At 34.4% G+C, this 12,490-nt stretch overlaps 1 protein-coding gene across 2 annotated transcripts in view; it reads left to right on the forward strand.

Annotated features, from left to right (window-relative positions):
* The window catches only part of LOC123559898 (aminopeptidase Ey-like), a 48,547-nt gene extending 43,864 nt beyond the window's left edge, over positions 1-4,683 (forward strand). For both annotated transcript variants that reach the window (XM_053552190.1, XM_053552191.1), the window contains exons 30-33: positions 218-385; positions 732-872; positions 3,500-3,581; positions 4,312-4,683. In XM_053552190.1, coding sequence (XP_053408165.1) covers positions 218-385; positions 732-872; positions 3,500-3,581; positions 4,312-4,449 — 529 coding nt within the window. In that variant the 3' untranslated portion in view covers positions 4,450-4,683. The remainder of the gene's footprint in view (positions 1-217; positions 386-731; positions 873-3,499; positions 3,582-4,311) is intronic.
* The last annotated feature ends 7,807 nt before the right edge of the window (positions 4,684-12,490 follow it).

Below are 12,490 nucleotides of genomic sequence, written 5' to 3' on the forward strand. Positions count from 1 at the left end.
ATTCGAATTTGTGTATTAAGTTTAACACCGTTCTGTTGTATCATTTTGATCCTGAAAAGTCTTTAATTTAAAACAGAAACCCAATTGGGTAGCACTCTTCTCGGTGCCTATACGCCGCTAAATTTGTATGTCGACTAAGAGTCAATACTGTCGTGTACATGTTTTTGCATAACAGAAAAATAATGCAGAAGTTTTTCAACGATTGGTACACTTTCAGCATGGATCCAGAACTGAAAGAGATGGTGTATTGTATAGGTGTCAAACATGGCGGTCAGGAGGCATGGGCATATGTACTAAGAAACTTTATTGATAGCGAATCTACGAGTGAAAAGCAATTCCTACTTGATGCTTTAACATGTTCCACACAACCATGGCTTCTCATGACGTTTGTATAAATTACTGAAACTATTTCTTTCCCTGAGATGTAGATTTGCTAACAAATTGTACTTTTCTGTGGTATATTTTTCTGTCTGTATGCCATCAATATTTTCAGTGAAACTTTCATGCGGTTTGTGAAATTTGATTGCAACATGGTGTGCACTGATTAGAAAGTAATAGAAAATAAAAACTTCTTAAGATGGTGTCTGTTTTCATGCCAATACATAACGTTAGCACGCCTTTGAATGGTATTTCATTTAAGTTCATTCTGAAGGTCAACAATTTGTCACTGTGTTCATACTTCTAATATCTTTTAAAAACAAAACTTAACGTAAAAATATGACATTTTAAAGACTTTCAGAAATGATGTTCAGTACAGACGTATTCTCGAAAACTGAAAAGGTTTCAGTGCTGGCCAGACTGTCCGGCACACCAACCGGTCGTCTTCTGGCGTGGAATATCCTTGAAGACAACTGGAAATCTATTCAAGATGAGTGAGTAGAGTGATAGGTATTGTATACATTGAATAGGAGAAGGTGTAAAGTAAACGGAAATAAATTGTATGAATGGAAAAGGAACAAGTGAATTGATTGGATAGAGAATGTGTGGATATATATGGTATGAATGCACAAAGGGAGGAAAGAGTAGACGGTAGATGGATATATATGTGGTGTGATAAAGAGTGTGCGGACATAGGCGGTATGAATGGACTAGGAGAGAATAGATATATTTTTATGAAAAGTTAAAGAGGATATAGACCTGACGGACATATGTGTTATGAATTAACAAAAAGGACAGATAATGGGTGTACATGTATGTTATGAATGAACAAAAACGACAGATAGTGGGTGGACATATATGTTATGAATGAACAAAGAGGACAGATAGTGGGTGGACATATATGTAATGAATAAACAAAGAGGACAGATAACGCGTGAACATGTATATGTTATGAATGAACAAAGGGGACAGATAATGGATGGACATGTATGTTATGAATGAACGAAGAGGACAGATAATGGGTGGACATGTATGTTATGAATGAACGAAGAGGACAGATAATGGATGGACATGTATGTTATGAATATACAAAGAGGATAGATAATGGGTGGACATGTATGTTATGAATGAACGAAGAGGACAGATAATGGGTGGATATGTATGTTATGAATGAACAAAGGGGACAGATAATGGGTGGATATGTATGTTATGAATGAACAAAGGGGGCAGATAATGGGTGGATATTTATGTTATGAATGAACAAAGAGGACAGATAATAGGTGGCCATGTATGTTATGAATGAACAAAGGGGACAGATAATGGGTGGACATGTATGTTATGAATGAACAAAGGGAACAGATAGTGGGTGGACATGTATGTTATGAATGAACAAAGGGGACAGATAATGGGTGGATATGTATGTTATGAATGAACAAAGAGGACAGATAGTGGGTGGACATGTATGTTATGAATGAACAAAAAAACAGATAATGGGTGGACATGTATGTTATGAATGAAAAAAGGGGACAGATAGTGGGTGGACATGTATGTTATGTTTTCAAATCTATCTCAGAAGGTGTGATAATTACATCAAATAAGGTATTTTGTACGGGTATTTGTGTTGTTCGATGACAAAAGATAACTGATGACAAAATATAACTGATTTTTGAAATTTTGCATTGTTTAGAAATACTTATTGCCTGAAATCTGATTGATAAATCAGAAATTTGGTTTTCATTTGTCATACCTTTTCATTTAAGCTTTGTATTCTTCATTAATGAATACTGTTTTCCTGATTTTTTTTATAAAATCTTTATCATGATTTTGTAGAATTATGTTAAAGTGGGATTATAGGACTACAGACATTTTTGCAATACATGCATATCTACACATTTTTTGAAACGCTACTGTAAATGCGGATAGTGAGTTGGTTGAAATTTATGGTGTGAGTTGTTGGACATACATGTTATGAATAGATAATAAACAAAGGGGACAGCGAATGGACGAACAAGCAAGGTGAATATGATATGAATGGACAAATGGGACAGAGTGTCATGGAAATACATGGTATAAATAGACAGCGTTTAAACATATTAATGGCATGAATGGACGAATGGACAAAATGGGGACAAAGAGTGAATGGACATGCATAAAATGAAAGGACAGATGGTACAAAGAGTAGGTAGACATAATTGTTAGGAATGGACAAAAGTGACAGAGGAATAGTGGACAGACATTTTATGAATGCACAGAGGGAACAGAGAGTAGGTGGAAATACATGATATGAGTGAACAAAGTGGACAGAGAGTGAGTGTGTATACATGGTATAAGTGGACAAAGGGGACAGAGAGTTTGTAGATATACATGGTATAAGTGGATAAAAGGAGCAGAGAGTGTGTGGATATACATGGTACGACTGAACAGAAGGACAGAGAGTGTATGGATGTACACGGTATGAGTGAACAAAAGGGACAGAGAGTGGGTGGACGTATGAATGAGGAAATGGTGACATAGTGTTGGTGAAAATATAAGGTATGGATAAAAATAAAGAGGATACAGGGTTGACGGAATACATGGTATAAGTGGAAAATGGGGAAGAAAGAATGCAACAAAATTTTCTCTTCTTTGAAGTGTTTTGTAAGTTCATTAAGTGATCTATTACCGACTTCGCCGGTTTTTACCAGCTTAGTTGACATTTATATGGTGTTAATTCCCATCCTAGTTGACATTTATATGGTGTTAATTAACTAATATTTTGATTGTTGCAGGCGATAACACCTTGAAACACTTGGTAACAGATCAACGCGTTTAACCTTTGCGTCTGATAAATGTCTCCATGCTGGAATTCGTCTGCTGACAATATTTCATTCCCAATTTGCGCAAATTGGAATGAATACTTTCAAGTTTAAGCAGCGGACATGTCCAGACGCCGAATTTATCGGCATCTGGGTTGTATATTAGATTGTTTGTCAAGCACGACCTAAATTCGCCCATATAAGCAGGCTATTTAATTACTTTTCAACAGGCAAACATGTATTTTAAATCAGTATATATTAATAGTTTTATTTCAGTAATGTCAACAAACAGGAGTAAATGAAACTGATGATATATTACTTTTCAGGTTCGGTGAAGATATAAATTTGTTCTCTGTAATAATATCCGCCGTGACTCACTCAATTAATACTCCAGCTGAATTAAATCGGGTAAGTATATGTTATCTGACAGAAAAAAATAATAACTTTGAGGCAAGATATTGTAAGAATACAAAGACAAGTTTAGACATTGGTCCAAGAGCATATCTGTTAAGACCTTACTGTAGATATACATTCTTTCGTTAAAGACCCACCACAGAATAACTGTATACTTTTATATTTCAATGGTGTTCCTTATACATGATTTTAATAAACAAATTGAGAAATAGTTATGAATTGACATTGGCATATATTAGGTCAAGACAATGTGTTTAATTTTCTTTTGACTCTCATATCTAGTTTTCATTAATATTCATTTGCCATTTGATTACAATAGTAAATGTCATTGGTCGTTTTATTAAAAAGTAATTCAGTGTTAACTTTGTTAACAATTGCCTTAGTGTTTGAAATTTTTTTTTGTCCAGTGGCATTGCAGTATTTTTCAAATTATCAGGAAATTTATTTTGGTAAATCAACATTTACTTCCAATCGTTTATTAACCCGATAAATCACATACTAGGCGGAGCTTAAATCTGTAAACAAAAAATAATTTCAAACACTAAACAGCTGACTCCGCCGCGCCAGACCAATTAAATTTGATAAATGCTTACTAATAAGCACTAACCTATACTTAAAAGTAATGCCAATTTGTAAAAAAAACAAGACTGTAAAGCTGTCTAAAACACATATCATATACAATGAAGACTTATTCTCCCTGGTTTTATTTTTTTACTTCCAAAAGCTGAGAGGGTTTCTGCGACAACAGAAAAATCTAGGACGTGCCAAGGCGATGTTTGAAACAGCAATAGATAAGGCTGAAACCAATATAAAGTGGAAGGATAAATATTACGACACAATTAAAGCATGGTTGAGCAACTAGCCTGATTGGCTCATAAACATTGCTAGGAGAAACTGTTAAACGTTTTTCTGATAGAGCTGTTTTACTGTCTTGTAAATTATCATGAGAAATACGTCAGCAAGTTATTTATCTTAGATAAGAAAGTTTATCGTTTCTACTCTTTTGCACAAAACAGATATTAGCTGTGTTTTTCAAGATTTACGTAACATTGTAACTATATAAGTAAAAAGTGGTAACATTAAAACTATCAGTGTATGTTTAGTTGGTTTTATTTCTATGCATAATTACTGTTTATAGAATAGTTTTCTGTCGACTGTTGGATGAAAATGCAGTTCTCCTGACTATTACGGAAATGTTTTTTCCACATAAGTTAATAGATATATGTGAGAAAATTAGATAAGTTATTATTAGAGCAGTTTCATATGTTTGCTTATTCAGCTTAGAGCTGTGGTCCGCCATGTTATTAATATCGAAAACCATGAAAAGGTTCAAAGAGCGATAATTCTTCAGTGACTAAAGAAATAGATCTTAAAAATTAGTCGTTGTAATACATTTCACCTGTCATATTGAAAATGTGTTACTTATAAAACAAGAAAGGCCTTCGCGTTGTTTGTCGTCTGATTTACCACAATTAAGAGTTCAGATGCGCTGGTACTGAACCATAAGGAAGTTAGCCCGAGTGTGGACAGTGGACCTTGATAAATCATATATGATTAACCACAGCATCGCCCTAATGAATCATACGTCATAATTGACGCCATAATGTTCTGTTACCTGTACGTCTGTCAACCGTTGTTTATACGCTTGACCTCTTTTTTGTTTAGGTAAAGGACAACTTGGGCCGTGTTAAAATAATTTTTAAATGCTATCTGGGCTAATCAAATGTGTTTGATTTGGAGTACCTTTAGATAAAACTAAAATCAAGTGTATGCTCTTGCTTTGGTTCGTGCATTCGTTTTTAAAAGTACTATTAAATGTATGTACATGTTTTAAAACACTAAACAATTGAACCAACGACGGTGATAAATTCTATTTCTGATCATGACTTATAGCAAATATTTGAATCCCGCTGACCAGTGCCCCAGAGGTGTTTTTAACCCGTATAAACGCGCATTTTTTAAACCAATTCTTAATTTTATATTTTAGCAGTAGCTTTTTCATAAGTAAGTGGTTTCTTTCCATGAGTGTCAAAAATCATAGAACATGTCAGACAGTAAAACAGGTCCACCCTGTTAAATTATTATTCGCGTTCTGATAAATTACTGTTCTCGTTAAATATCCTTCAATTCAATAACAAACTGACTTTTGAATAACTGTACGCAAATGTTTCTTGGGTGCCCTTTTACCAAGATTGTTCCAGTTATTTCGATTCATCCAAAAATAAAAAAATGGTCACTGAATTAAAAACATAACGATTTCTCAACAATACTTCCTCAAAACCGTTTGGCCGATATATAATTAATTTCACAGAAATGGTCCTTAGGTAACTCCAGCATTTAGTGTTACATGTTCTCTAGCTGATCGTCTACTACCATCTTCATATACCTGAGGTCACACACCAGTAAAAACCATTCCCTATATATTCTATATAAAATTGACATTTTTAAAGAGCTACCAAACATAGGTAGAACCATTTTAGAGAACACATCCTTACCTCATTTTAAAGACTTATGATAAAACTGATATAAAATGAAGAGAAAAGGTAGGGGTCATGTATCTTCTAAGAGAGATTTCTCTTGACACATTTGCTTACAGTAAAATCATCAAAATCACACTGCTGTGACCTGGAAGTACTACTCATACTAAAATTTTTCACTATCCTCTCCCATTTTTTCTACCAAAATGTTAAAAATACATCCACATTGAAATTTAAACAGAAACCAGCTTTAATTAGACCTCTGTGGCCATGCTAAGTGACACGAATGTGTTCAAAAACCTGTCCGCCATTACGCGATAGACCAGATGGCTCTCACGCTGGTTCCTTTACTATATTTAGACCCAGAGATGAGGAAAGGAAACTAACCAAGACCTGTCTTTGTCAAAATTGATTTTGCGTTTATCTCCCTTTGCAAAATTATTACCGATTTAATACATTTCATGTATCTATATCAGGTGATTGACAAATGCATGTTTACAAAATGCCAGTTTTTATGTAATTAAATGATTACACACCCACCCCTTCCAAGTCTTATCTTTACAGCAGGTGATTTGCATTTTTGTGATTTATTCATTGTTACAATAACGAGTGCATGGGATAACTTTTATTTACACTGTCTTGAGGCTGTAAACTCCCAGGTGCCGTTTGAAAGTTCAAATTTTGATATACTTTCACTCACTCTGTTTCTTCTTAGTTGATTTTATTCAAATTTAAACTAGATGTTCCACCCACATCATATGATACGAAGGACACCAATATTTCACGAATTATGTCAAGTTCTTACAAAGAATTTCATGTTGAACTTTTTATGCACTTTCTCTTTATCTCGGTTATTGCTAAATGGATTTGATTCAATTTTAAATAGTTTGTTTCACATCACTTGCCAATTCATATGACACATGGAGCATTATGATTACATTATGATTACTCTTGCAAAAATATTCCATGAGTTATGTCCCTTTATGATTAATGGTTTGATACATTTTTTACTATCTCTGTTATTGCGAATTATATTTGACTCTGACTCAAACTACTGTCTACCATTATCATCCACATTGTGGTTATTAACCCTTACCCTATAATATTTCTAAAATGAACTTGTCCAACTTTCAATTTGGACAGTACTAGTAACTGTTAAAAGGGGATCTTGTCAAAAAGATACTGACTGAATGGCGATCAGTGCAGATCATGACCAGACTGCACGGATGTGCAGGCTGATTATGATCTACACTGGTCGCAAAGGCAGAATCAATCCTTTCCAGCATGATAATGGTTTTAATATATCCAATGAGAGGTCAAGCTCCATAAAAGGTGCCCTAATCGAAATAGTGGAACGCACTGTCTTCTGTGACTTCTCTTGATAATTATGCTGTTATATTTTATACGCATGCGCGATCATGTCGGCACTTCTTTTCTGTCTGTACCATTATTACTCAATAGGTCTTATCTTTTTGTTCTTGCCTATTGTTGAGGGATTGTCAAGTTTGACAGAACTACAATCATTGTAGGGACATATGTTTATAACACTGCTGCAGAGTCAACTTTATCAACAAACTATATTGTTAAGATAAAAATACAGAAATGTATAAATAAATTTTTTTGCAAATTTTAAAAAAAAGTAAATAAATTGTTACAACTTTATTGGACAAGTTATTTTTTTGTAGAAAATGATAAGATTTATATTCATTGCAACATTTTTATTTATATCGTGTTGGGCGACCTGTGGTTTTCCACTTTGTCTATTTTATATGTAAACGATTTTAAGCCATTAATAATCTTAAAAATATGTGGGAAAAAATCCCTAAACTTGAAATATATACAATCTTGGAAATTCTGAATATGGATGTTTACATATATATAATATATATACATGTATATATATAAATTATTTATATAAACTATGACTGGATGTTACTAAAAGTCCACCAGCAAGGAAGTTAAAGAAACACTGTACAGTTAATATGTTGTCTCCTGTTGCTTTTAGTATGACATATGAGTAAATATGATAAGACATGATCAATAGATACTGAAAATGAATACTCCAAATCATGACAATAGCTAGTTTAGCAACAAAGACAGTGCATGACAAATATTGGACCTTCTATTTCCTTTTGTGTCGAGCTGCATGATACTGGGATCCCGGGACCTGTTTCACAAAAGGACATACGTTTGTTTGTTTGTTTGTTTTGGGTTTAACGCCGTTTTTCAACAGTATTTCAGTCATGTAACGGCGGGTAGTTAACCTAACCAGTGTTCCTGGATTCTATACCAGTACTAACCTGATGTTCTCCGCAAGTAACTGCCAACTTCCCCGCATGAATTATCAGAGGTGGAGGACGAATGATTGCAGACACAATGTCTTTTATCAAATCGTCACGTAGAACATACGACCCCGCGATCTGTAGGCCGACGCTCTCCCTACTGAGCTAAGCGGGCGGGCTAAAGGTCATACGAGTCATCCTAAATATGGACTTCAAAAACACTTTTCCGTCATAAAATATTACTAGTAACATGGTTAAAAGAGGTCCGTAACTCAACGTTTAACAGAGGTATCTTATTTTAGTTCGACTCGTGTTGTGCGAAGAGCCGAATAGTTAAAGCCCTGCTCCGCGGCTATTCAAATTCTATTGTGTGTATGCAACCCATGATTACAATACGTAACAGTTAACGGCCACGCGCCACGCTTTATTTCATAGTTCATAGTCAGGATTTTCATGCTTTTTCAGTGACAATTTAAGGTTAAAAGGTGGGACTGGAGCAGGTCTTTAACACAAATCTACTTCGAATGATGTTCATGATACGGTATACACATACGTTTTAGCTTTGTTCCAAGTAGGCTGCGTGAAACGGGCTACACGATTTTTGGATCCTGGTCTTACGTGCAAAGTCTGTTTTATTCATATATAAAGGAGATCAATATATGATTTGTTTAACTTTGTTTTAATGTATCAAAATACGGATAAAAGATGCGGTATGGGGTCTTGCGTAGAAGAAAGAATTTTAATGAAGAGACATACTGTAGTAACATAACATACAAAACTGAACAGATGAAATACGGTACACTAATGTTAGCATGTTAAATGATAATAAATCTAAATGACCTCATAGTTCCGTATGAAATGTACCGATTTTTGAACGTACGTAAAATCACTTGCATTCGTTGGAAATATATATATTCGGTTACATTTTAAAGATGTACGTTTTATTAATTCAGATGTGTAGGAAAACATGACAAAATATTTCACATGTAACATAAAGATTGTTTTGGCAAATATAAATATTTTCGTGATCTAAAACTTAATTACACTAGCTGCAGGTCATGATAAAATTTACATTATTTCTAGAGGATTTGTTCTGTGTAAATTCAAAGGCTAATTGATATTAAAACTAGAAGATATAATATACATTATAAAAAAACGAATAGATTTACTGGGAGCAGTTAAACGGTCGCCTAGGTATGGTTCTGATACCGCGGGACAGGTACCTAGCACGGCCGTCTGAGCATTAAGACGACCGCTGCAGAGCCATCCGAGTGCGTGCCGGATCGCGGAAACGGGTGACACTCTGGATTGTTCATCTCTAGGGCGCTAAGACGACCGTTCGACGGGTCTCAGCGGCACCTAGCACACCACATGACAAGGAACAGAATGAATAAATGAAAGAATGAATGACCACAGGTAATTAAGACTAAAAAATTAATAACGAGTAACTTCTGTAAATATGTTGACCGTAGTCACATTACTTTATTGCTAAGCATATTTCTCTTCATTACACAGATATATATGACCCAAGTGGCATTACTTTCTGATCAAACCTTGTATGTACAGCATCAAAACAAGAATAATCGAATATTATGCGATTCCCTTTCACCAGCATGCTTTCCGAAACGGAATGAAAGCATTTTTACAGGGAGTCAAATAATTTATTCCCAATGTAGGGTATTTGCGTGAGTTTATTTCTGTTTAAGTAAGTAGGTACTTCCCCTACGAATTCAAGTGTTAAAGTTTTTGCATTTTAAGTATCGTATTGAAACAGGGAATTTCAATATCGTGCATCGAAAATGAGGTTAAACCACTCTATAGTTGTTCATCTAAATGTCACGTTTTATGTTACAAAAACAGAAATGAGTTATGTAATTTACCCGTCATGACGTATGACATCATCCTGATACGTGAATATTTATTAAAAGGGTTTTTGCGTTACACTTTGGTACAGCTAATAATATTACATTAGTTGGGAAAAGTCTTCTTGTAATAGAAGTGATGTTAAATTGTCTCCGTATAGCAAAGAAAAATAAACATTTTGCACATGGAGGAATGCATTATTGAAGCATTCTTAAGACATATCGATAGACCATGTCGTTAATAGTCTCCCCCGCGCCTGAACTCAGTGTTATATTCTTTGGGGCTGTGGAGTCCATTAAATGTTTCTATAGAATACACTTTGTGTGTGAGTGGTGTTGCATATTTCATAACATTCCGTGAACATATTCAGTCAAACCGATGTTAGGTTGCGTTCTATTATTCCAGAAGATCTTCTTATTTATGTTATTAACTATCACAACGATAGTTTGTTCGCCGTTACAAGGTTCTCCATTTTATAGTCTCAGCATGGTATGAATTCTGATTATTTAGGACCCACGCAACCCACTTTATGTTTCTCAACTATAAATTTCCACTTAATCCGATGTTATATTGGTGGCAATGATGGGGGTTGCACGTCTTATCATTTTTCGAGAACAAAGCCAACAAGAAGGCCTGTTTTTTTATTTTCTTATTGGTTATATTAAAAAATATTTTCCCATAATTCTTTGTATATCAAGCATTAAACCAAATATTTTGTGGACGAGCTATATATAATAGTTAAACCAATTTACATCAGAAAAAAACACATAGTCGGTTTCACATACTTTCTTTCGTTTAAGTCGGCACGTAACAAAACAGTTTAGGAAAGATGACCCCTAGTCACAATGTCATTAGTGCTAAAGGTGATTTTTTTAAACAAACCTCTATCGTCTAGGGTCTGAATTGACTCAAACAAAGTCTGATAATCAGTTGCCTGTCGCCTCTATCGTCTAGTGTCTGAATTGACTGGAACAAAATCTGATAATCAGTTGCCTGTCGCCTCTATCGTCTAGTGTCTGAATTGACTGGAACAAAATCTGATAATCAGTTGCCAGTCGGATGAAGTAAACATACACTTGCATACTAATTTATTGACCATATTTAAACAAACTCATCAAAATAAGAATATAAAGTCTCTAAATGAGCTCCAATATTTTAAACGGTAGCTGAAAGAGGAAAGACTTACAATGAACACCTCAAAATCTGAGTTAATTATGTTTGGCAGTAGAGCACAATAGAATAGATCTTATAACAAGGTGATAAACATTGCTGGTGATAAAATCAGAGCTTGAAGTCATATAAGGTACTTTTGATAAAGGAAACTCTGAATTTCAGACATGTTAACAGCAATGTTTAACTATCGAAGAATTAAGTGTTTTCGTTGATATTTAACAAATTCAGTCGGACTATTGCATTATTAGACTGTATGGTACAACAGGTGGTTAAATAAGCAAAATGCAATGTATTTCGAATTTAAACGGTACGGTAGAAGATTTGATAGTTTACAACCTGCATTGGTAGGATCAAATTCAAATTGCTTTCTTCTATGTAGTGTTGTTCTTTTGGAAATGCAGCAACCTAATTTACTGAGCGTTTTCTCTAATATTGTCCCAGTATCTACGTTTGACGTCTTCAGACAATACAGATGGGTGCTATGTTGTTCCAATTTACAAAGCTTTGACGAAATATTTGTAAACCTCCTGCATTCTTACTTCGTCGGTTAATTAGTCTTAAAAAGACTTTTCCAACGATTTTCGAGGCTTAGTGTTATTGTATTGGTGCTTTGAGATCATGCAGTCCATTCAATGTTTCGATAAAGGGGAGAGGAGGTAGGGGAGAGGTGTTAAACATTTTAATACCTCTAATAAACAGACTCTGCTATTGCCTTTCTTCATTGCATTCAATTTTTCCAAAGAAACGTACTCTCAATACAATTTATTTGTCATATTTTTCATTTTCCGTCCGTTTGAGAATATGTGGTACTTTGGGGAAAAAACGTCTTTAACCTTTACAGCTCTCTAGGTCCGTTTAATCCATCGATAACTTTTATCTTTTGAGATTCCATGCTTGTCCCAATAGGTTTTATACGGGCTTTAAAGAACATTTCAGTATACGTTTTTCAGTAAGATTGTTTATTGCACAGACAAATGGAATTATTATTCTTGACATATAGTCTTCATAGCTTTCCGTGTGAATACTTTAAACATTTTTAAAACTTTTATTTTCCAACTTAGGTTTACATCAAGTGAATAACATAATTATCATTTTAATCATTATACTG

Source organism: Mercenaria mercenaria, chromosome 10 (genome assembly GCF_021730395.1).
Source record: "Mercenaria mercenaria strain notata chromosome 10, MADL_Memer_1, whole genome shotgun sequence".
In the NCBI taxonomy this organism is placed as follows: Eukaryota; Metazoa; Mollusca; class Bivalvia; order Venerida; family Veneridae; genus Mercenaria; species Mercenaria mercenaria.